This window comes from Numida meleagris, chromosome 6 (assembly GCF_002078875.1).
Source record: "Numida meleagris isolate 19003 breed g44 Domestic line chromosome 6, NumMel1.0, whole genome shotgun sequence".
Classification (NCBI taxonomy): Eukaryota; Metazoa; Chordata; class Aves; order Galliformes; family Numididae; genus Numida; species Numida meleagris.
The window spans coordinates 37,406,166-37,432,897 of record NC_034414.1 but is presented as its reverse complement, the minus strand read 5'-3'; the positions used below and the strand labels follow the sequence as shown (position 1 = coordinate 37,432,897).

At 39.2% G+C, this 26,732-nt stretch overlaps 1 protein-coding gene across 1 annotated transcript; it reads right to left on the bottom strand.

Moving 5' to 3' along the window:
• On the bottom strand, nucleotides 922–19,929 carry BRMS1L (breast cancer metastasis-suppressor 1 like). The gene is made up of 10 exons (XM_021403358.1): nucleotides 19,675–19,929; nucleotides 11,763–11,853; nucleotides 10,649–10,776; nucleotides 9,109–9,188; nucleotides 6,880–6,976; nucleotides 6,447–6,530; nucleotides 5,327–5,391; nucleotides 3,800–3,839; nucleotides 2,799–2,925; nucleotides 922–2,481 (listed from the first exon to the last, which is right to left on the bottom strand). The coding sequence occupies exons 1-10, from the start codon at nucleotides 19,808–19,810 to the stop codon at nucleotides 2,358–2,360; spliced, it is 972 nt and encodes a 323-aa protein (XP_021259033.1). The 5' UTR covers nucleotides 19,811–19,929; the 3' UTR covers nucleotides 922–2,357.

Sequence of the window (26,732 nt, the reverse complement as noted above, 5' to 3'; positions counted from 1 at the left end):
TCAGTGCTTTACTGAATTGAATTTTATTTGCAGGTTAAAGCAATGCTACTGAACTTGAAAAGCTTTCCTGTAGCAGCGCAAAAGACAGATGAACAAGAGGCTAACAACATCTGTACTCCAAAGGTCTAAAATCTCCTCAAGACACCTCTTAAGATTCATAACAGCATGCAAACTTAAAATATTATAAAGATACAGAACTTGTACCAAATATGACTCATATAGGAATAAAACAGCTATAAATCATATTTTCAAGAAAAAAAATGAAGGACAAAAACAATTATAAGAAACTCTCTCATTCCTTTCCCATCACATGCACATGTGATTACATGTAAAAAGGAAAGCCACAGCTCACTTTCTTGCAATTACAGCAACAGAATAGCTTGATCTCCGTTGTTTGACCACTAAGACATTACGCTACGCTTATTAACCACCAAGTTCATATGAGCAGTTTATTCTGAACAGAAAAACCACACTCACCAGTTGTCAATCCAAAGTGCACAGTTGTACAAAGCAAAGCTCTGCACCCAAAGAGATCAGATTAGAAAAAACTTTAGCAACAACTGATTGCAACCAGTGTGGTGCAGAATACAGGGAGAAAAGGGGTGAACCACTGAACAACTTAGGGGCCTCAGCACACCCCGAGTACAAATGATTTCAAGCCATTCCGGAGCCAAGACATTTTTAACAGTGCTTACAATTTGATTTATAAACAGTGCAGACCAGTGCTTTCATAAAATACTGAAGAAAAAACGTAAGATGAAAAAAATAAGTGTGCACACTCTCAAAATTCAAGAGAAAGAAAGTGCAAGTCAAAGAGCTTTAAAAAGATTTAAGCTTTCTGCAAACTTAAACATACTTCACTTACAGATTTGTTACATCAGCAACATCAACAAGACTAGAGAACAAATAAGCACAACAACGTTCAGATTGTCCACTAACACCAATCATTTATTTATATGCTAAGTTAAAAAATACGAATATTTTGTTACAAAAAGTTTATCAAACAACTGTATACATACAGTCCATCTTGTTAAAAGCCAATGTCAACGGATACTTTATATACATTATTCATGTCATACGCTTGTAGAAAAGCATCACTCAGCAGAAACTGATTTGGCATTTGGAAAGTAGTTACCACTCTGCACTAAAAGAGACAATTAATATAGGAATAAACCATTTATATGTTACAATAAAAATACTTATTTGCTGTGATCCTTTAAACCAAATGGAGGCTTTCTCACTCCACAAAGAGTCATCATAAGTGGAGATTAAAGTGCACAAAACCAACACGTTAAAAATTCTTCAACAATCCCATCTAACAGTCTATATGCTTCAAGCACATCACAGTAACATCAAGGATTAAGGATTTTTCTCGGTGGCTTAAACAGTAAGATTTAAGAGAAATTCAGCTTTCTAAGCCGCATAAAATAATTCTGATAACAATAAGATGAAACGGGTTACAGAAATTTGGAAAATAGTGTTTGGTGAAGAAGTCAGTGTAAATTTGCCCAGTTATATAATTTCCGGGGAAATATTTCCCTTTTGAAAAAAATTCATCATATTCCATACAACTATGGATCAAGTAAGCAGAGCATGCAACAGTATTTACATAATCATCCCAGCAGCCACCCTTTGTGGGCTGCATATAACACACGCTGGAATAACACTATCTACTTTACACATAAATCTTGATGATAATCTGGGGAAGAAGAAAAAAAATTACCAGTAAAATGTTTACTGTAGAGTCCTAAGTTACAAAAGTGCTCCTGAAAAATTGTAACTCAAAATATTGGCTTTGTGTCACTACAAACAATATAGTGAACCTTACAAAATATAACACAGTCAGAACTAGCAGAGCTGTCAAGGGCAATAATTTTAATAAATCAATCCACTTGGGATAAAAGAATGCTTACGCATGTTACAATCTATTTAAAAGCAACAGCTGAACAAGCTAAATTTACATCCACAAGAGAAGCATGACGTTCACTGAAAACCAAGTGAGTTGCTGGTAACTGTGGATATCATTTTTATCAAACTGGTCACCAATGAAAAAAAGAATTTTTATTTTTATTTTTTCATTTTAAAAGATTAACTTTTAATGAGAAGTTCTGAGCCATTACATTTGAAGAGCATACTTCATATCGTAGGCACTGGACCCAATTTAGAGGTAAAACGTCTGTCAACATGATTTAACATCCTCAAATTTCTGAAGGCCATCCGTATGAAGCTTACATACAGCACTACAAATACACATGCTGCAAATTTATAAGGAATACAAAACGCTATTAAATACAACTTTCATCCCGTGGCACATCAAGCATGGCAAGACCGCTTGCTTCCTATCTGGTTAGCAATAGTCAGTTGTGGTTATGCTTTATCGAATATTTTCCTTTCTGTAGCTGAGAAATATATAGCTTGGACTTGCTTCCATCTGGCCTTTTGAACCAAACTTCATCATGGTTAATTGTTGTAATTATGGCACTAAAGAAAATGAGGGAAGAAGGGTCAGGGAAAGAAAATAAGAAGCATTTAGAAAAGTTAGAGTTAATAACCTCAAAAACTGCAGCTGTACTGTAAACGAAAATATGTAGTAGGTATAAATGCTAGGCTCAGAAGATACCAGCGCTGTTGGAAGGGCGGTTTTGACAAAATTTTTTAGTAACATTGCATTACCTTCAGTGAAAGACAACCTTTATTACATTGAATTTATCTCCAAATAAGCCTTATTCCTCAAGGCCACCACGTTGTCTTTCACTTAACAGGACTATACAGAGCTGTACAAAATGAATACTATTTACCTTGTGGGACATTCATCTTTCTTATCAATGTATATCGTCTGTCCACGTCCATACCACTCTCCATCATAATACAGTCTTCCTTCTTCAGATCTAGCACTATGTAGATGTTTCTCTAATTTGACAGGTGCTAAAATGATCAAATTTAATATAAATTGGCAGAAGTCGGTAAGATTTAGAAATAAACATTCAGTAAATTATTTATACACAACATATGCAGTTTTTCCATTGTCAGAAGCAGCCTCTCTCTAGACAATTAACTCCAAATACAAGAAAATTAGAAGCAAGATATTTATTTATTTCCAGTCAGGTAAATTAAAATTTATAGTTCCATTTTAAAGAAGTTCTTTTCCATACAACCTTCCTATCTATGATGTGAATTTTCACAATTAGAATAATGTACCAAGACACAGAATCTGAAACCTCTTCAACAATGAAGAGTTCAATTCTGAGTTAATGAGTCAGAATGCAAACAGCAATTCATCACTGAAGAAAGCAATCTCTTGCTTGTCTTCTCTCCCTTTTCTTCATTACTCACTACCTCCAAGCATTTGATTTTACCCAGCATTAATGTGCTTCTTACCTCAGATCATGCTATCATTTACCACTCCTTTCCTATACCTCTATTTTTTCAGGGCTGCAGCTCGCAGTGAATGCAAGGTGTGTTTAGAAGGCTCTCCTAAGGTTCAGATTATCTCAATTTCCTGCCTCATTTTTTGTAAATATTGGCATAGTATGCCAATATTCACTAGTATAGCCCGCTCTTAGAAGTCTAGATTTTTTTGATAATTTTTACAATTCACGCATCAGTGACATAATGCGCAGTCAAGCTGCAAGTGTCAGCAACTCAGAGCAGGGATAGACAAAATCCACACCTGCCAGTTAGCTCACCCCACCCTGCGTTCAGTATACCAAGGCTAAAATAAATATAGCCTGCTTTGACACAGTTTGCATCATCGGACATTGCAAGTTCTGTCTTGTGAAATCAAACAATGCTTACTTACGTTCTGGCTTTACTCTGTGTGGCCCCAGAGTAGCCATTGCCTTGAAACAAAGGAAAATGAAGACAGTCAGCAAACAGTCTTTCCTCTTAACTGGCAGCTCAAATAGCGTTGTGCAGCATAGCTCAAGACATCTGTTTTTATGTGCAGCATTAATGTTATGTGACAATGATGATACTATGAAATGAATACAAACCTTGAGTACTTTTTTGGGGAAAAACAAATATTACTTTATGAATATCAACTGTTTAATTACACTTGCTTTAAACTATCTGGGGATGGGAGGAAAAATGACCTTCTTTAATGAGTTTTGATTTTACGTAACTCAAGTTTCCTAAATAAAATCCTCAAAATGGCCATTATGTAATTCTATCAAGAAAATACAAAACGACATTAATTCTGGTTCTGATAAACAAAGTGGTATCTGAACAGCCTACTCTTTGGATTAGTAAATTATACCCACAAGAAGACAATTCATATGAGTAAAAACTTCTGAATCATACGCAGTAGCAAAACAGATTTTTAGTTGTTTTTTTTTTTTTAACCTAAGATTTTGAGTTTTGATTTTTTAAATGATTTCCAAAAAAAAGGCAAGATCTCCAGCAGATTCTGGCTTCGTTGCTTTTGCTTTAAATCATGTCACACTACAGCAAAGAAACGGAGTGAAACCTTTTTTATACCTATGCCTGTGGATGAGACAGGAAAACAGACAGGCTTTCACACAGACATCACAAGACAGATGGAAATAGACTCAACACCATTTCCCAAAAAGCTTCTGAATTCATATAAAGAAGTTCCTGACTCCACAAGTTGGAAAGCACCAATTTTTGCTAGAATACAAGGAAAAATTTTCCAACTGCAGATGCAAGGCAAGAATAGCATTTGATTACAGCAAGTTACACTAACGCTACGGCAAAGATCTGGTAAGACACTCTGTACCCAAAATTTGGATTATTTTTTTTCCAAATATATTAATTAGTCAAGTGAATTTATCTTCCTGTAAGCCCTGATCCTCTAACAATCTGGGAAAAACACAGCATTATACCTTAAGTCAAAAGAAAAAAAAAAAAAAAAGTGTAGTGAGAGGCTGAAGAACAGGAATCATCATAGAACGACAAGTTTACTATCAGAAAACAAAACATATTATATACTTTCAAAAATCTTTATTTAAAAGAAAACCCTATCAAACTACCCTATTATTACAGACTTTGGTAGAAACAATGAGAAATTAGATGGTCTTGATACAGGCTTCAAGTTCACTCCACCATAAAAATCACAGATGACACGTTTTAAGAGAGAACTTCCACCATCCCCTTTTCAGATTCCTTTACATGACTTGGGTAGAGTCAGGAAGAGTAGCAACAGCATAGCCCAAACTGTAATCATTAGCAGACCACTGAATAAATACAAATCTGTTTAAGGTCTTGATGGTATTAGAAATGCATTTACATATTTCTAGGAGGGAAAAGGAATAGACAAGAACCCAAAGAAACCCAAAGCTACTGGCTGGCATGCGTGCTTTAATCTTACCTTCCTTATTGTTGTCCAGTCTTCAAGTATATCAAGGTCTTGTAACATATAAACTATATAGGGGCGTGAAAAAGTTAGGGAAAACTCTTTTAAACAGTGATAATATAAATATTTTAAAGATTGTAGAAAGATATTAATAACTCCGTTTTGCCAGTCTCTCACGGAAAGAATACCTGAGTGAAGTTGAAGCTCAGCCAAAATAAATGCATCTTTGAATTAGGCAACCTAGAACTATACTTTTAAAGTTATTAAAAGAGGTAAGAAATAGCATGTAAATATTCATACTATTGGAATTCAACATAAAAATAAGATTAACAATTGTCTTACAATCATACTATCCCTTTGGGTTCCAAAAATCATTCTATTTGCAGCGTTACAAATTACTGTTAAAACTTTCTGTAATTTCAATATGCCACTACAAAAAACGTTCGCACTAGTATAATCTCTAATAAAACCATCATTTTTACAGTATTTACATTCTATTTGAAACTTCAAGAATCCTCTGCCATTTTCATATTTGTTCTAATTTCCTCTAAATAGGAAAGAATTACAAATCAAAAGCACAGTAGAAAGAGTGTTTAATTTCAGAGCTACCACCTTTCTGTCTCCACCTAAGAAAACTCTTTTCCTATCTGGTAATAACTACCTAAATCCTTCTGTTCTAAATCTCTTCTCCCATATTCCTTGCTCTTCACAAAAACAGGACTGAGAATGCTTCAAGATACGTTCTTCATTATGTACAGTGCATTCCTTAATACACACAAGGCCCAGTTCAGAAGCTCTTCCTTTCCTTCCGACTATACTGCAAAAACTGTGTCAAGTACCTACACCAAATAGTCAAAAGACAAGTCAAATTGCTTCTATTTTTTTAAGAGAGATATATATTTTTTTTATGAACAGTCTCTGTATGTAGCTAGTAATTAGAGATTCCTAATTTTAATTTTCATTATGGGATGTATCAACTAGGCTTTTCTAATCTGAGTTAGAATACCATCTGCCATTCAAAAATAAATTTTGAGGATGTATTATCACTTCAACTTGTTGTTAATGATGTATGTAATATGACTAACTAAAACAGTGAATATTACCAGAAAGATCAATGATGTCAATGAAAGGATATCTGATACAACAACAGGTTTTTTTTTATCTGGACTAAATGGATCCTTCCTTTTTTTCCGTGACTGTAGCTCATCATTCCATAATTCTGAAAAGAAACAATAAGAATGAATGAAACAGAAATGTGCATACCTAGTTGTTCTTACAGTAAAAACAAACACTTTTCGTATTTTTTTTTCCAGACAATCTGGTTAGATGCTGTTTCTGAATAGAACAAAAGTGTCACAAGATTATGCAGTCAAAGATGAATATTCTCAAAACACACAATGGATGCTGATAACTACTGGATCAAAGTTTGTTTTAAGCTTAAATTCAAACCCATCCCACAAAGCTTACACTGTTGTTCTGAACAGCATTAACGTTGGATAACTTGAAATTCACCAAAAATACTATAGCTACCTGAATTTTTAACAAAAAGGAAAAAAAATTCTACTCACCTGAGGTAATATCAATGCTATGTCTGTCTTCTTCAAGTCTCCTAATCTTTTCTTCTAGTTCACTTTGCACAGTATCATACAACAGAAGCTTTTCACTCTAAAATAACAAGAAATGGCTAAGTTCTATCGTCTAAATGTACGTAACAATAATTTAAAAGCTCACTAGAAGGAAGGAACGGATTTGAGGCGAACACTTTCCAGAGCTGTAAAGCATACAGTATATCCCTGTACTCGTTTCCTTATCATTAGATCTGGAGATTAGCTCTCCAGAATAGCTCTCAATATTTTGACACAAATTCCTTTTGGATAGCGAAAATTCATTCACAATGAGTAACTGCAAAGCATTAAGTTCTACTCCAACTTTCTTAGAAGTTAATGTTTTCAACAAAAGTCTTTTATCAAGCTTCCAACATTAATAAGATTGTAGTAATTTATAGAGAATTATTACCTACCACTCTATTTGTAATTACTCTTTTCCATAGAACTGATATATGTACCCAGAGTAGAAAAAAATCTGTTGTGCACATAAAGTAATCTAGACAGTTGTGAAAGCAAAATTGTGTACTTTGAAGCTGTGAGAAACTTGCACACTTCCTAAAACACAAGTAGGAAGTGCAGCTGACTGTTACATTTTTCAGCTCATGTTCACTGACCAACACCTCCAACAACTCGAGAAAATAGACTTGGACTTATTCACTGAAGGACAAAACAACTAAAACAAACAAACAAACAGCTTAAGTAGCACAAGTCACTGCATCTACTTATTTGCTGCCATGTCTCTGCCAAAGGTTGCCGTCCTAGAGCCAATTCAGCAGATGTCTGTATCTCAGCTGCTTCTGCCCACAGCTCAGCATACTAACAGAAACTTACATCGCGATGTTCAAACTGAACATTGGAGCAGAGTCACTGAAGCAAATCAGTTCAGGAATAATAGAAAACAAATACTTCTGTCCTGATAGATGTCTGTGTGATTAACGTCCCCTTCAAGTACAAAGTACTTGTGCTCCACAAATCCCCCTTTCATATATTTCTCAACCCGTTACTATTAAATAAAAAAATCCTCAATAGAACTGAAAAGGCGAATGCGTTCTTATAGATACCTGAAATGTCAAATGACTGCTATTTGTTCTGAGACCATTTTAAAATTTCATTTTTGAAATGAAATAGTGTTTGTGTTTAAACATCTGTTTTGCTGCAAGACTTGGTAACAAGCAAGGTGTGAGAAGCTGTTATGAGCAACAGAGGCATTCTTGCTGAATAGCTATACTCAGTGCAACAATGATTCTACAAGCAGCAATACTGATTTTGAAGAGCTTTCCCCCAGGGACCCTTATTGGATGGCGCATGTTTGAATTCTGAACGTTCCACTGTAAAAGAATAGCAGCAAAACAAGCAACAAGGACAACCTTAAAGACAAATAATACACAGCCAAAGAAAATCATTCAATTGTGGATAAGAAACCCTGCAAGTCTTACAGCATTCTGACCAACCTCAGAACTGTATTCACCGGAATGAAGAGAGTCAGTAATGAACAGTCTGCCTTATGTCGTACCTTGCTCTTTTCCAAGCCAATGAGAAAATGGAATTTTTAAATAGTACATGTGTACACTCTTAATTTATTGGCAGAATAAGAACCAGGAACTTCAAGAATACAGTCAGCCACCTAGAATAACGCACATTTAAGCCACTGTAATAAGCTGCTGAGGAGGACTACAGTGCACACATCAGGATCTAAGCAACTATGCCACAGGATCAGACATATACATACTTGAGTATTTGTACTACAGTACCACTATTTAGATGCTTCAATAGAAATGTTTATGTTCATGAAGTAGATAAATATATTTTCCCCTGTAACTGCTTTTGAAATGGCAACTCTATCACTAGCTGACCAAGATATCTTAATAACTGAGTAAGACTATTATTAACACAAAAATGTGAGGTGCTAAAGTTATGGTGGACATTTTAGTTACTGTTCTTGGTAATTGTTTTACCAAGATAATTTTTACCAATCTTGTTTTATCAAATAAGAAAATTACATTTATATGCAAAGCCAACCTACTATAACTCTAATTTTTATATGCTTTGAGCAAGCTTTTATGTGGATTTTAATATCACAGAAGGATCACATTAAAATAGCAAGTAACAGCAACAGTAAATTACGCACTGAACTTGGAAAGCATGACACACAGTAAAGGAAAATGATCAATATAGAATAGCTGGCACAACCTCACAGTGCTGTCGAGAGGCTTGAATTTCACATTCATACTTGTTCTTCACAGATTCCAGACAAAGCTCTCTATAGATACCTGTCATCAAACAAATTACAACAACATTACTTTCTTTAGCCAACCTCTGATTTCGAAATTCTCTTAAGATTGTCTGCAAGTCCCAAAATATGTAAAAAAGGGAAAAAATGGATATATTTTGTTAGTTAATTAACAAATATTTTTCTTAGGCAATTAATCCCTTTAATCCCTTAAGTCTAAATATCTGAAGAAAAATAAATGCTATTTTCACTTTTTGCCCTATCAGTCAACAGTTAGACCTATTTTGTAAGGTTAGCATGGTAACTGGTATATTTCATATTTCCTATCAAATTACCCCGGATACCCTTACTTTTCAAATACGTAAGTATTCATCTATTCTATTTTTTAATTAGTATTTTAAATAATATTTGGGTGTTTTAAATAGCTAGAAAATAGAATGAAAGAATGAACTTTTACAAATTAATGTGTGGAACAAGGTTTGCTTTACGCAGCATGACACTAATAAATCACATCATTTAACAAGACTCCCTTCCACTCAAAGAAACAGACTTCTTGTGATATAAATAAGAGTGCTTCTGAGTATTAGGTCTATTTCTTGCACCTATCAATGTATAGACACTGCTAATTTGCAGTCCATAGGGGTTACTAGCTGGAGCTCAAGTCCACCCACTTCTGTTAAGACTATGAAACAGTAAAAGCAAATAGACTCTCTTTCTGCAGTTTCTGGAGTCCTCTGAAACAACTTTCTGAATCTCAATAAGCTGAAGACAAAATGAAAAAAAAATCTGATTTCTAGTCTTCGGCAAAGTCATAGTGTTTATCCTGGGCTCTTTCTACATTGTAACGTGGATTTTCACGGCTGTTGAAGACTTGAATCAGGAAAATCTTTAATATTCTGACTATCCACACCCAGCTACATCAAAGCACTGACAGAAAGTCACTTTTAAAACTAAAAAGCAACAGCCTGGATTAAGGGTGTTTTCATGTCAAGCCTCCTGGGAAGTTCAGCTTGGAATCTTCGTCTTCTGCAATAGGCAGGAGTTCTACTCAGTATTAATCAAGTAAATTTTGGGTAAAGATCTTAAAACCCAGAAATTCCAGGTCACCAGGAGATGACCAGAAGAAAGAAAAATGCTAAAGACCGAAAGATTTCAAATACTCCTCACAGTCTGCAGTCAAAAGTAACAATGAAGCATCAAAGTTTACTGTTTCTAGTTTAGAAACTTTGTGCTCACTACACAAAGGAAGATATTTACTGAAACATAAATAAGCCATATTTTTTGAGTAATGTTACCAGGCAAACAAAGAAGAGGGAAGCAACCTACTCAATTTGACTTGAAAAATATTTTAAGTTTAAAACCATGCCACAATGTTTCTAACTTTAAAATTGCTACAAGAGTGTGTTTTAAAGTAAAAATAATAATAATTGACAAGATCAATGTTAAAATGCATAGCAACTTCATACTGTTGAAACAGAAATATTCATTTCATATGCCTACCTGCCACCTTGGTTCTGATTTGCATATTTTCCTGTAATGCTGCCAATGGTTCCAAATATTCAGGTGCTTTTCCAGCTATGACCTCTTGTAGTTTTGCATCCACTTGGCTTAATCTTTCTTTGTAAAGTCTGAAAACAATAAACATTTATACATATATATATATTTAAAGTAAATACAATGTAGAAGAAATTTTTAAAAGAGCTAATCTGCGTCTCTTTGTTAATGCCATGGCACACTTACTGAAGTAAATTTAAGATTCTTTACCACTTAAGTTTTCCATACTTGCATTACTGGAGTGAGAGAAAAATATTTTTTAGATAGAAACTTGCATTCATTTTCTTGTCCACATATCTGCTGCCACAGTACCACAAACCAAGGAAAAAGACAGGCAGGCTGTTACTGAAGCAACCCTCACTCCATCTCTTGTGAAAATCCACGTATCAAATACTATCAAAAATGTCATATCCACTTTTGAGTACACGTGGCTATTCATTTCCTCTCTTCTGCTTACTAGGTCTTTGTTCTGAGTAGTGCAGATATTATGGCAAACTACTGACAGACCTAACACTGGTTTCACTTTCAGTATTGGTATCTGGTTTGCAGTAAACACAAGAAATTTTCATTAGTGCCAGCTATAAAAACTGCTACGATACCTTGCAAATAACCCTCATTCCTAGTTTCACAAACACAGTGTTTGGGGCTGTTTATACAAGTCATACGTATATAAAAGGAGGAGAAGGATCTTGATACACCTCACAATTGGTTTTGCTACGCATCCTTGTGCAACAGAACCACACCTGCCCTTTATCGCAACACTTCAGAACTATTCTTAGAGCAAAACAGAAATAAATATATTTATCTTTATATATGTATACATGCACATACATACACATACAGTACACATCTTGTGCATGTGAGTTTACGGTATACATTCTCTCCTATCACAGACTCACTGAAGAGAAAGTATTCTGGAGCAACTGCCTGCAAATCATTTCAGAACTTTCAACCGTTATTCTTCAAAAGTAGTATCCAGATATTTGAAAGACAAGAAACACCAGTTGCACACAATATTCTCACAGAATAGGCCCTCAAATGAGGCACTTGAAATACTTACTGATCTTTGAGATCTGTAAATTGCTTTTCAAGATTGGACATTTCATCTAAGCACTCCATTCTTCTCCTTTCACAGTCTTCATCATCCATTTCTAAGAAAAGAAAAGGTAACATATTTTGAACAATGTAACCAAGTAAACTGCATATTTGCTTCCAGAAGCAAGTCTGAATTTTAGCAATAAACAGATCAACTACCATATTACTATGTTACAGCAGGTTACAAGAAACCACTTGTCACATAAAGCGTAAAGTAAGAAACTTAGGTTTAATCCTAGAAGAAGCCCCATGAAGTGCTATTTTTCTTCCTTAAGCCAGAAAACATGATTGTAAGATTTCAAGAGGTTAAATCTCATAAATGACAATGCAAAGTGCTGATAAAAGTGTGAAGCAAAACAATTAAACGTTATATAGCACAGCAGATGAGAGGCAGCGTTACTCACGAAGAATTATTAGCCATAACTGAAAATTCAAGTGCATCCTGTGTCAGTATGAGCAAAAGAAATCCCTGGAGAACAACCACAGTTCAAATGTCGCATCTGTCATATATAATTCAAGGTTTTGTTTCATTAATATCCATTAAAAAGAAAAATGTAATGCTTTCGAAACAAGGTTTCATCCTCTTTAATTGGAAGGGTTGTTGGAAGCTAGAAAATTCATGTAGAAAGATCTGTAGTTCATCTCAGTGACCGTTATAAAAGACTGAATTTGTAATTAAAAAATTTTTAAACGGTAAAACCTACAAAATACAGGGTTTTGCAGAAACTTCATTTTATATGCTTTTATGCAGCAAGAGTTACCAATTTTTTTTCAGAGCTTTTGTTTTAATTCATACTTCTGATTTTTTTCCTAATTTACATAATGAACATAATGGTAAAGTATAATAAGCACTCACTTTTTGGACAATAATTTTTGCCTCTTGTCAGAGGGATACCTGAGGTTACTAAGCATCAGTTGTTACCTCCACTCCCATTTCTTAAACTACAAAATAAAAAAGTATTTAACACCGTGAAGAGGCAGCACTCATTGACCTTCAGGTAAACACCTTGAAAAGCTGAACTGAAGTTTCAGTTCGGTTTTCCTGTGTTGAAGAAAGAATTATCTATCTTTTTCCTTGCTTTTATGGTGGATTAGATAAACTAAAAGTTGGAAGAATTTCTCCAAGACAGCATTTCTTGCTTTGTATTTCCCTTCACACAGAAATCCCATTTCTGTCTCTGCCCTTTTAGATTTAGCAAAGCACTCCTCAAGAGGATGAAAGGTAAAGATGGATGTAACAAGCAGCAACCACAGAATTGAAAACTGCTGAATTTTAGTGACATGCAATCTTCTGCTGAAGTTGGTAAGCATGGGGGATAAAAAGAAAAGTTCTAAATTCTATTCCTGTCAAAGACACGCCAATTTCCAGGGTATTTCTGAACTCAGAACTTCATTAACCACAGTTCTCCATGATAACGAACTGAATTTCACAGAATCATAGAATGGCCTGGGTTGAAAAGGACCTCAAAGATCATAGAGTCTCAACCCCCACTGCTGAGTGCAGGGTTGCCAACCACTAGACCAGGCTGCCCAAAGCCACATCCAGCCTGGCCTTGAATGCCTCCAGGGATGGGGCATCCACAACCTCCTTGGGCAACCTGTTCCAGTGCGATTCCAATTTCTAGACTCAAAGCTCCACCAGTCCTGCCCATGTGTGTTTTAAATAGAAGAGGGGGAGAACAAGCTCTGCTAAGCTACATTCAGGAGGTAGAGATGTCCCAAAGCTGCTTTACATCAGCTGCATCTCAAGGAAACAGCTCTCTGATTATAGCACAAGCAACTACCATCAACCAGCGTTAGGAGGGTGGAGAGCCATGCTGCCAGGAGCCAGGGCTGCACTGCCGTAAGCAGGCAACGAGAGGAGGGCTTGACTGAGAGGAGGTCATGCCAAGCTGAGCGGTCACTCCAGAAAAGAGCTGACAGAGAGGACAAGCAGGGCCCCAAACCAAGCAGAGATGCTCTGCATCAGCTCTTCCAATCCTCAAACAACTCTGAATGTCTTTGCCTCTTCCTCACTCACATCTTACAGCAGACATGTTTCATTGCTTTATGTGGTCTCATATGCCAGCCCCAAAAAAGGCCGCATGCAAGCCTTCCTTCTTCTTGTTTTGAAAAAGAGGACAGTGATTTGCAAAGGTGAGAGGAGTAACGTCAGGGCCTGCATATCACCTCCCTGACTCAGAGGAACCTATTAACTCAGATCTGCCACTGAGACCACTTGATGTAAAGTCTGTTCCATGTTCCTTTTTACTGAAATCATACCTTTTTTTTTTTAAATATACACAAGCTTTTAAGTTTGAAAACCACACTAGCCCCTTCTGCCTGCATATAAAAACCAACAGGCAGCAGAGAAGTATGTCCAAATGAAAGACTTACTGCAGTTCCTTATATTACAGTCAGTACAAGCAGAAAACTTCGACAAAGTTTTAGAATATGATCTAGCCTGAAGAGAGAGAAATTTAAACCTGGAACTTCTAATAAATGCTTAGCACATGGGGAAGAGTGTGAGAGGAGAGTAATAGGCTGTTAAAAGGCACTATTTTAAACTACCGTTCTTAAAAGTAAGGCAGATCTTGAAACCTAGAATAAGGTTGAACATCAGATTAAAGAGCAAAGTTTTAGTTGGCGGTTCAATGTATGACCTGAGCCAAAATGACCGGGCAACTTTTGCCTCGGTCAGATTTAAGGAATGTGGCAGTTACATTACTTTGAGAGCTGTCTGAAGCTTTTATGTGCTATAAAAATAAAGACGCTTTAAAGTTTGAAGGATCTGTCCCATGAAACAAGACAAGACCACGCAAGCACTGGGATCCAGATCGCTTCCCACTTTCTTCTTAAGCTTGTGCACACACTTCAGATATTTCCAGGTATTGTTTTGGTTCTAAGTACGTTTTAGCAAGCAATTCATTCAGAAGTTTTCCCTTGTATCAACATGCATTTTACTACTTGTGTTTTGTTTTTTTTAAGGACAACAAATTTAAAACAAATAAAACAAAACAAACAAACAAAAAAAGCCACATTAGAACAGCAGCCTTTTCTGAGGATCAGTGCAGCTCCCCAACACTGGAGGGAAAGGGGACTGCATCTTATGTTTTTATCCTGTTGCAAGAAAACAAGAAGACATTAGCATAAGGCACAGTGGACACTCCTGTACTTACTGAAACAAAACAGAGCTCATTCAAATCTCCCCTCAGCTACCTGTACACTCAAAACATGTTGGACTTCCTGTCTAGAAGTCTACATTCTACCAATAACACCAAATCACAATCTTCTGCTGTTTCATCTTTATTCTCCCAAGTAACCATTTGCAGGTGTTAAGACTCCTGAAATATCTTCTGTTCCCCAATTACAGAACTTTATCGTCCTACCTTTAAAGAACAGTTTACTGAATATTCAGTACTGAAAATTAAAAAGTTTTCAGATTACATTTCACAGCTTATCTGTTGAAAATTTATATCACTAGAAATGGAAAACAAGTCATTATATATTAAAATATATTAAAATACTTGCTAACAGGCCCATACTGTCTCAACACTTCAGATTTCACATCAGGTTTCACACTACACAGAGCACTTAGGGCATTTTAAATCACTTTTAAAATCACAGTCGTTCTTTCCCTACTATATTCAAATAATCCAACTCAGCAACCAGGGCAGCTCACTTTAAAGACCAAAAAAAAGTACTTAAAAGGCACGACTACCTAAAATAGCTTTCATTAATAAGCTGTGGCCTATATAAAATGCTCTATAAAATGCCCAAATTCTCACATTGGATAGTGAGCATAACTTGTGGCTTTTTTATTCATCCCTGACATGCTACTCTGTACCTTGGCCAATATTAAAAAAAGAACAACACAACACTTTACTAAATATGTATCAACAAAAGGAACAGGATAGAAACAGTGCCAGCTCTCAAGGGCACATTAATGCTGCTTCTGACTGCACCTTCTATTTTCTCAGGCATCTACTGGAAGGGATAAAAAAGAAGTTGAATGCAAGTAAAGCAAATAACAAATTTAACGAGAAAGAACTTGAAGGGATTCTTTCTTTTTTTTTTTTCAGTAATTTTAATTAATACTTATTTCTTGCAGCGCTAATCATTTTGTGTTTGTAGAAACAACATGCTTCCATGGAGTACTTTCATATTTGTCAAGACACTGAGACAAGCTTGTAATTTCCCAAAGTCGTCACTGCTAAAGTGCTCCCGTAAAAGCATTTCTCCATGGAATGCAACAGAAATTATCCAGAGGGTTTCTTGTAAGATTTTAAAGAAACACACACTACCTTCACTTAAAATGTTGTTCCTCCTTCCTCCCCCTAAAGACTGTGGAAAGTCAACAGCATTACTTGCCCTCATTTAAAAACAAAATCAAAAAATAAAATAAAAAATAAAATAAATCAACAAAATGGTCGTTTGCTTTAAAAATGTCGATTACCAAAAACTACAAACAAGAGTACAGGCAAATTTTGAAAGAGAAGAAGCTTCAAAGCCTGTGGCTGGTACTAACAGACAGTCTTCCTTCACCAGAGCCAGGGAGTTGGAGGAGAGAAAGTTACATTTATATCTGCCATATCAAGCTCCCTTTCTCACAGAGAAAAAATTAGGGTTTTTTTGTTGTTGTTGTTAAGACATACTGTTCAGCTAGAATAATAGATAGAGAAAAGACAGCCTATATAACAGTAACCTACATTAACTTCATAATCTATTTCAAGACAAACAGGAAGACTCGCTGGGCTAAGTAAGTGAGGGTTATTGCTGCAGCGCTGCTCCTGTACCTCATCAAAGAGTCCTTTTCAACCATGTGTCTCACCTCCATATTGCTCAATAAGCTTGTGTATTCCTCCTCTACTCCATGTTTTACCTCTGAAAGATTTAACAAACTGTGTTTGTTAAAACTTTTTGAAAAACAGTCATGTTCAGGAGGGAAGAGCCATCTCCCTCCAGCTCTAAATAAATTTAGTAATTTATTTTGCTAAATAGAGTATTCACTTTCAAGTCCACATTTAATTCTGGTAATAAAAGTACTGAAACATGCCTTCATAAGTCACATCAAAAAAGAACAGAGCAAGCTGCTGTGCGAAAGGGAACATAATTAGACATGCTTTTCCAACTTAAAACCTAACATCTGCAGCTACTTGTCCTGATATCCTCACTCAAATTTATCTTTCTCCCAACATAACCACCAGTACACACTGATGCTGCCCAGCTTAGATTTCATCAAACCAACCCAATGCAAGTTAAGCACACCTTTCGGGCCTTTTTTCAGCTCAACAACTTTAAGAGAATGGGGGTAAGGAAAGACTTATCAGTCTTCCTCAGCAGCAGATCTGTACCTGGATCAATGAATTCTTCACCTGTAACAGCCCAACTATTTATAAAGTTGTGTGCGCATACACGTTTCACTGCAGAATAGCTTTGTACACACTGGTTCGGTTTGCAGCAGTTTCAGTGAACACAAACCAAATTTAACTATCAAGTTAAATCCAAAGCTTCATTCCAAGCGCTTATCAAACGTAGACAAATATCTACAGAGAGCATAAGGGTTTGAAACAATGACTTGTTCTTCAGGCAGCTCCCAACCATACACGTACAGTTCAGGCTATATCATCTGTAACAAAACCATAATTCCTTTGGAGATGTAGGGGCCTCGGTACTATCTATTCTAAACTAGGAATCTCTTTGCCAAATCAGTTGCTATTATAGACACAAATAGAAACATTGTAATAATTTTGCTAGATCTTGCAAGCCCATACCTGGATGTGCTCCACAATTTATGGACTGAAAATATCCCGTGTTGTATTGGATTAGATGAGAGAAGCAAGATGTTCCCTCAGATGAGGGTACCACCAAGAACTTACGAATTCCTGCTACAGGAAACCTCCTGTCTAAACCTGTGCAAATCATTAGTCTTAAATGTACAAAGAAATGTGCATTGCGTTAACCAATGTAAGTTGGAGATCTTTACATATTCTAACAAAATTGCTATTTATTACTTCTGTTGCCATGGAGCTGCAGTCTACCTAAGCATTGGTTTACATAGCCCCCGGTACCTCTCATTCACAAATCAAACTCTTCAGTGAGTCATTTTTGCTACTTCCCTTTTTAACACACTATTTTGCTGACAGCTTAGCATACAAAAGCCCAATATCACCGAAGACAGAGCAAGAAACAGGACAGGAAAAGTATGCTGCACCAGGAACAGTGGGTAAGGATGAGAGGAAGGATGGTGACAGCCAGTAGTTTGATCCAAGCAGACAATCATCAACCAGCTGCCTGGAGTTCTAAAGTGGGGTTCAATCAGCAATACTTGCCTAAGGGCACAACTATACCCTCTCCCAGCACAGCAGCAATGCTTTCCTAGCACTGGTAGAGCCTTCACTCTACACTCTATTGCTGCAGAGCCAACTTAGATGAACCTGTACCATACCTGTGGGCTCCAGCAGTTTTCTACCCAAAAACAGCCCAGACAAGGGGAAGCTCCACACAACCACCACAGCTGGGCTTTCTCTAGAATGAAGTCAGTGTGAATATAAAAGCCAGACAATGTTAATTGCCAAGATCTCCCAGATCTTCTAATACCAGATAATAATTAATTTACTGTACATTGAGGGCTTTAATACATTCAGGTAAACCAACTGCATGTCAGTGTAAAAACGTAATTTCAAAGCTGCCTAATCTTAGCAAGGTGGAAGGCGTAGGACACTCTGACCCATACTGCGCTCACACCACAAGTAACCGTACTGCTACAAGCATGGGCCTGGACCAGGGCAGCACACTCTAAATGCAAGGAGCACATTCCAGCTACCAGAAGCTTGCCTCAGGACCACAGTCAGCACTGAGCACAGCTCTTGCTTTTCAAAGAATCATAGAATTGTCTGAGTTGCAAGGGACCTTTAAAGGTCCATTTGGTCCAACTCTCCTGCAGTGAACATGGACACCTACAACCAGATCAGGGTGCTCAGAGCCTGTTCCAGCCTTACCTTGACTGTCTCCAGGGACGGGGCATCCACACATCTCTGGGCAAACCATTCCAGTGTCTCACTAGCCTTATTGTAATTTTTTTCCCTCCTATCCAATCTGAATCTCCTCTCTTTTAGTCCGAAAACATTTCCCCTTGTCCTATTACAACAGAACCTGATAAAAGAGTCTGATCCCTTCTTTGCTATAGCTCCCCTTTAGATACTGAAAAGTCAGTGCATCCAGTGACAAAGGTCCCATATGGGCCAGGACCTACGGAGCCCTAGTGATTTCAGATTGCAGTGTACTCTCCAAAGGATCAATGTGGATCCCAATAAATGACAATTTTCTAATTTAGCCCTTGGAATTATGAGGCAATCCAGAACAGAAAACTTTCTTCTAACAGAGTGGAAGGTGAACAGTTGTTAGAGTCACGTTTCATATGCTAAATCATCCCCAGTCCGCAGTCTTAATCAAGTTACACAGAAAAAGGGGGGGGGGGGGGGGACGGACTTCAGCAGAGTAGGTTTTAATGCTGTGCAGAAGAGGCCAATGGCACTGACAGGCCCCTTCCCACCCAGACAGGCCCCAGAACACCCAACCGAAATGCTCGGTTTTGCCTGTGAAAAAACAGGCGGACACTGGCGCCGGCCGCGGAGCGAAGCTCCAGCGAGCCCCCACACAGACGCCACGGCACCATGCGGCCCGGCCCGCTCGGCTCCAGGACCCGCGGCGGGGCCGAGGTGGTGCCGCCGTGCCCCCACAACGTCCCCGCCCCCGGCTGGGCCGCAGCGACTGGAGGCCCGCGGGGCGGGGACGCGGCGGGGGCGGGGGCGGGTACGGGCAGCGCCGCGGCCGGAGCTGGGGGCCGGGTTCCGCCCGGCAGGGGCAGAGAACGGCGGAGAGGGTGACCCCGGTACCTGAGCTGTCCCCCTCCTCGGACACCGACGAGCTCTCGGTCTCCTCCTCCTCCGAGCTGCTCCCCTCGTTCTCCCCGTAGTCCACCTCCATCTCATCGTGGTTGTTCTCCTTCTTCTCCCGGGAGTGGACCGGCATCGTGCACGCCGTCGAGCCCCGAGGCGCCCCGGGACAGCCCTAGAACAGCCGTTCCCGCCGCCGCCACTGCCAGCCGCTCCGCGCCGACCCCGCCCCGCCCCGCGGTGCAACCTACCCCGCCCAGCGCCCGCCGTGCCGTCCCATTGGTCCAGCTCTCCCATTGGCCGAGCCCCCCGATTGGCCCAGCCCTCTCATTGGCCTAGCCCACCCATTGGCCGAGCCAGCAGGTTCAGAGAGTCAGAACGCGGGGCACGCTGGGAGCTGTCTGCTGGGTGTAGTGTAGCCCGTGTGAGTGGAGCGATGGTTCCCACCGTTCTGTTCTCGCCTGAAGGACGCAGCGGTGGCTGGGAGCGCTTTGCGTCTTCTGCAGGCGGGCCCCGCCTGCAAAGACTGGGGTTTCAGAGGAAGCGTGTGCAACACGGGCTGGTTCTGAGGTTTGAGCCGGGGAAAACAGCAGCAGTACGGGCTCTGTGTTTCTGTGCTTTCCCTGTAGGAAGTGAGCGCTCTGTCTGCCTGGCGGGAGCAGCTCTTCGCATCGAGATACAGATTCAGCTCGGCAGCATGAGGTCGCTGTAGCCGCGACCTTAATGCCCGCTTCCCCCAGGTGCCGCGCCCCGTGAGTTTTCGTGTTGCGGCGGGTCTGTCTGCGCATGTTCCGGGTGTGCGCATGCTCTGTGGTGGGCGTGGCGCGCCCCGATGTGAGTGTGGGGTTTGCCTTCTTTGTGGCTGCCGTTGGAAGGCGAGGGAGTTACGCTCTGGGGCTTCTCTTGTTTAGAAACAGCTTTTGGGACCCCAGAAACTGTCCACGAGCCGACTGATGCAATTTAAAAATGTAGAGGCAGTTCCAAAAGGAACTGGAAGGTACTCTTCCTTTGAGTTGACGTGCCCAGAGTGCTTTGGTAGGGGCGTCGGGTATTTGGGTGGCTGAAAGGAAGTAGGGAGCGGTCTGATGAGAGCGGGAGATGTCCCCAAGGAAAAGAGGTGGATTTCACAAACTGGATCTGAAATGCCTTTAAATGAATCCATATGGATTTGGTAAAAAGAAACCAGAAATAAAATAATAAAAAAGTCCAGCGAGATAATACAGGAAATCAAGTGCTATGGCCTGGGAAAGCCTACTGAAAGCAGCAGTAGGGAATGGAATGGCAGGAAATCAGAAAACTTTTGGCCTCGTGACTGTAATTTCCTATCCAAACAATTGCAACTAGGTCTAAGGGGCTAAAAATAAATTCCAGGAGGAAAACAAGGTTCCTGTGCCACAGTGGAAATGAACAACTGAGATGAGGAATTGAGCCAGATTTTTTTTTAAATATTATTTTAAGAAATGTTATTTTTATATGTTTCTTCTATTATGTTTTTTATGCTTTGAAGCCAAGAGGGTGTTACCGTGCTAAAGCAATACAAACATTTACTGTCTTGAGGGAAAAAGAAATGTACCAGCTGAAGTCAGTCTCTGCCGAGGTAGAATGCTGGACAAGGAAAGAGGTCAGGCAAATTCCAGGAGCTACATGTTGGCACAGTGCACAGATAACTTGTTTCCAGAAGTATAAAGTTAATCAACCTGATCACCCATACGCCTTCAACATGAGAAGTGGCAGCACCTATCTCAATCACCTGTTTAGAGCCCAGATGTGTGCTAGATGGAGAGGGGAAGAAGAAATTCTGTCTGGCTTGTGAGATGACTTTTGAAGAGGTGTTCTTGCTTTGTGAAGATGCCTTCTAGGAATCCATCTTCAGCTACCGAAGGACCAGACTGTAGATCAGCCATTTTATCGAGTTAAGTGAAAGGAAGCATTAGATGCCTGCAAAGTGCTGAATTTTTTTCTGGATTGCATTTTGCCTATCAGCAGAATAAAACAGCTGTTAAGGAGGTGATCCTCATCATCCTCAATAGCTCAGTTCTGTACTGAATGGGGAAGTAGTGATTAATGTCTGGTATGTGGTACTTGTGAACAATCAAAAGAAAACTGTCCCTTAGCAGGGATAGTTGGCAATAATCTAAATTTCAAAAATGGCAATTCTCTTAAAAGATGGTACAGAAAAAAGTCTGTACAGAAAAAGAATAGTTAAAAGTGAAACAGTGATCAGCATAGTCCTTGACAGATGGTATGAAATTTCCTTTCTCAGTCTGGGGAAGAAAGAGAGAATTTTAGATCAGGAACTCACACACACATAGACAGGAAAAGCTTGAAAATGCAGGCATCAGCTTCATAGGACTTTATCTAGGCCGATCTTAAAACAGTAATAGGAGTCTAGCTATTGAATATCATCTGTGAAACACACAGAAAACCTGAACCTGGCACGATCACGGTGGTTATTAGACCAGGCATCTTCAGGAAAAGGCTGGGAAGCAGACCTGTAATTTTGCATCTAATTTGTTGACTGGAGATAGTGACTGGAAATGTGTATTACTCTAGAACTGAAAAAGCAGTTCCTGTCTTCCTTATCACCAAACTGATTGCCAGCTCTCACTGTACAGAGTAAATGGAGAATAATCCTACACATTTCTAAATGCATTACAAATTCTCATCAGAGAAGTGGCCTGGTGAACACAAATTAAAAATGGTTATATGTGTCAGTTCTGCTTTTTCTCCATCCTTCAGAAACTGGAACCACAACAACTATAGCTCAGAAGAAAGGCAGGAGTGTCTGAAACCTGCTCGATACCAGGTTTCAAGTAAGTCATTTTTTCTGCATTTGAAAATAGAAAAGATCCCTGTTAGTTTGTTGAGCAGACTGTAAAGAGAGAAGCTAGAGATGTAGAATGTGAATTAGCAGAGCAAGTATAGATTAAACCCTCCAGAAAAAGCAGGGACAAAAAGGTTTATTTTGTGTGTGATTCAATACAGCGCTCTACCTCTTAATGAGTTTGAAATACTTCGTTAGAAGCTGTTCACCCAGTTCAGGGAAGCAGTTTGTCTAGCACTGACCATCGCAATATTGATCGATTGTCCCCTCCAAACGGGACAAGAGACCAGCATATTAGCCAGACCTATTGGTATTTGTTGTTAACAATGAAAGTAGAATCCTGAGATACGTAAACCTTCCTGATAAAAGTTAGATATTAGGAGGAAGTTTTTCACACAGAGGGTGGTGACGCACTGGAACAGGTTGCTCAAGGAGGCTGTGGATGCCCCATCCCTGGAGGTATTCAAGGCCAGGCTGGATGTGGCTCTTGGGCAGCCTGGTCTAGTGGTTGGCAACCCTGCACTCAGCAGTGGGGGTTGAGACTCTATGATCTTTGAGGTTCTTTTCAACCCAGGCCATTCTATGATTCTATAAATGTAAAGTTTTAGTTAGCCCTTGGTCCTGACCAGTAGTTAGGGTTAAGAAAGAAGTGGTAGTGCTGGGGTGTTGGTGAACTCTGGCAAACTAAATCAGGTCATTTGAAAGAAACTTATTCATTTTTGGATGGAAATGATACATTGGATGCTCTAGCAAATTAAATTTGACTATACACACTCCATTTTAAATGCTAATATTAGGGAAGGGGGGGAGTCTCAAGTACATGGAAAATACTACTTTCTATGCATGGCAAGGTCAGTTGTAAGTTGAAGTAACAACCTTCACAGTGTGCAAGCTGCGTTGGAAGGCTATTGGAGCATGTTCCTCCCTCCACTAACATTATCTGGGCAAGATATTCAGTATATGTTGCAAGTGGGCTAAAGTAATCTTGAAACTACTAATGTAAATAAACCCAAGGAGATATGACTTATTTCTAAAAGACGTTGCTTACTCCTGCTGGTGAGATATGGGGAGAGAGTAGGGGCAAATAATTTTCTTTGATTAAAAGGAAGCAATTGATGCTAAACTGGTTCCTTTTAGACCCTGGCAGATGTGCAGTGTTTCTGCGGGGTTTTTCTCTTCTGTAAGTTCTTTTGTGGGTTTGTCAATATTGCAAAACTATTTCATAAGTTGAGAGAGAAAAAGAGAACATCTTAGGGTTGAGAGAGAGTGTTTGAGCATTTCCAGGTTTTTTTTTTTTTTTAAAGCTGTTGTATCTGCCACTGTATTGGTACATTAATATTTCAAAACTTCTTTCGTATCAGATATGGGTGCTAGTGTTTACCTAAGAACTCAAACATTGTGAGTTGGAGGTGACCTACTGCAGCAAAAGACTGAAGTTTTGCATCCACTGGGTGGGAATTAGTAATGGTCTATCTGTTAAAAATAACTTTCAGGTGTATAAAAGTTTCTGGCTGTGATAGCTCAAATATCTGTTCTTTACACATGGCTACCATAGTCTTTAATTAAGCTTTATTTTGGTAATCTACTAGAATTTTTATTTTATTTCATTTTTTTATTGGAGTGTTTCTCTGCTACTTTTGAAGGCATTGTCTAATTTAGATCAGATTTTATCCAGGACTGGAAGCATTAAAGCTACTCAGTTTCTGTGTGTTTTGTGAAACAGTATCTGGAATGAAGATCCCCTATTAATGTCCTACAGAGGACATTGTGAAACTTGATTTTTACCTTTCCAAGCATCAGAGGTGAGCTCACCAAACTTTACATGTGTAGTTGAGTTTTATCTTGCAGTCAAGCCTCTTGTCCATCTCAAATAGGTAGGGAAGGGCTAAGCAAAGGAAGGTTCATGGCTGTGGAAGGCATTCAGTGGCTAGTGTGCAAATTCATAGGAAATCTCTCTTCGTTAATTCTGTAGCTCATGGAAAAACTATTCCAGCTTGGGATCTTTGGTGAGTGGAAATTCCGCTGTGTTTTGACTTTGTACCAGATGCCCACGCACAAATGTTGATGCAGATATACTTCTTAACAAATAAGGTGATAAAGCAAGTATTGGTCACTCAAAAGATAAGCTCACAAAGAGCTCTTTCCCTCAATTACAGAAGAATATACTATCTAGATTTTTATCTGCAAGATAATGTGGGAATGGGAAGCTGTGGGTTTGGTTTTGGTGTGGTGTGTTTTTTTTGTTTAGTTTTGTTTTTGTTTTTGCAGATCAACAAGATGTAGCTGGCTAATGCTACTATTATTCTCATACTAGAAGTACTTTACAGGATCCTGATATTTGGCTGCTTAGATCAGTGTAGCCAACACCTCCAGAGTTCAGAATTGTACAGAAGCCTGGTTTGGAATATCCAAACTTGAATTATTTAGATTTGGGAGTCTTTTTTCTCAAAGTAAATAGTTGCCAGTCGAGTTAACTAAAAATTGTTAACTAAGGATGGTTCACAAACAGAAATACTGTAGCACAGGCACTACATTCCACACATTCCACTTGGAATGCAGTACAACCTAAACTCTCCCCCTAACTAATCCTGGTATTTTCTAACTTTGTCCTCCACAAGTAATGAAAGTCATTGAAGTCACATGCTTCGAAGTCAAGCTTTTGCAAGATCACGGCCTTAACTGTGCATAGAACATGCTCTTCCTGCCCAGTGTGCTTTCAGCAAGGAGGTTCTCTGTAGAAGCCATTATTAACCTGGTTAAAACCACTCCCTCCTTTCATTTACTACTTTGGTGACATCTTATTCTGTTTATTATTTTTAAGCTCTGTCTTGAGTTTAAGTCCTAAAAAATTACCAGAAAAACAAGTAAATTGTATAAAGCAAAAGTGTTTTTGAAGGTTGTCAAGATACAACCATATGTTTAGAACTGATAACATGGAGAAAACAAAGCCCTTAATTTATAGTAGAGTTATCAAGTCTTGCAGAGGTAAAATGCACTGCTATGGCAAAATAAATTGTTGTAATTGTAGCTGTTAGATAACATCACTAATCCTCAGATCTCATTTAGCAGGATGATGGAACCATGAAATGATTTGTGGCACACCGCATTGGCAGATGACAATGACTCCCTAATGTTGACTAAAACCCACTGCCCCACTGCTCATGATAGTCGCTGATGGGTCATGCATTTAAATGCTTATGTTATTTCAGTAGCACGTATATTGTTCCAACTGTTGACAACTCTTATGGTTTTATAATGTCTCAAATTGTTAAGTATTCCTTATATTAAAAACTGCAGCTGTTGTAATCACTCATTGCTGAAGGAACTGGGTTTCCTCGATACAAACTCAAGCATCGGGGACTATTTAAACAACAAAAATCGAGCAGAGGGTCACAGAAATCGTGTTAAATAAAGCAATACAGTTCTATTGAAAAGTCTAGTAATTCTTTGCTTTGTATGTTTGTTGATTGTAACCCAGCATTGGGATTTTAGGAAAACCTTTGGTCTTTTCCTGCACTATGAATTCGGCCCTCAGCAGCAGCGTTCACATGGCATACAGCACGTAGTGCTGCCTGCTTGCTGGCCTCACTGTGACCTGAGAAGTGTGGCCTGTGGAGTCTGTGTCTCACTTTGCTCCAGGACCACTGTGGGTCTGCGTGTCCTAAGGAGCGCAGTATCGAGGCCAGGACCACGCTGCAGAACATCATGCTGGATCCTGTTGGCTTGCTCTGGGTGTCCTTGTGCTGCCAGGAACATGGGCTGCACTGAGTGGCTCTGGGCTGGGCCGGGTGTGGTGTTGCAGCACTCCGAGCACGGGTGTGGAAAGAGAACTGTGAGACACTGATCGTTGACTGTTGCTCAACTGGAGCCTGGTTAAAGGATTTGGGGCCACGGCCTCCACCAATACGGTCCTGTCTTGGATTTTATTTCTGCATCCTCTGCGGGATTCCTCTCTTACACCATTTCAGTTTCTCGATACAATACAGTCAGTAGCACCAGAATCATCGCATAACTTTATATTGTACTTTTAAAACAGTTGAACGGCAGCTCCCTGCCTCAGTTACTGCTGCCGCGATCCTGCTCTGCACCGCTCCTCCCCGCCTGGCACCCGCAGCCAGAAGGCCTACGAGGCCGCGCCCCCACGTTTTCCAGCCACGGCCTCCGCCCGCCGCGCCCCGGAGGTGCGCCGGGCAGCGCCGCCGTGACGTCACGGCGCGGTTGCCATAGCGACGCC

Coding starts and splice junctions, on each gene's coding strand:
- BRMS1L (XM_021403358.1), bottom strand. CDS start 19,810: ATGCCGGTCCACTCCCGGGAGAAGAAGGAGAACAACCACGATGAGATG. Junction 6,531..6,879: donor TAGCATTGATATTACCTCAG/GTGAGTAGAATT, acceptor GTTTCTTTTCAG/AATTATGGAATGATGAGCTA. Junction 5,392..6,446: donor AAAACCTGTTGTTGTATCAG/ATATCCTTTCAT, acceptor TAACTTTTTCAC/GCCCCTATATAGTTTATATG.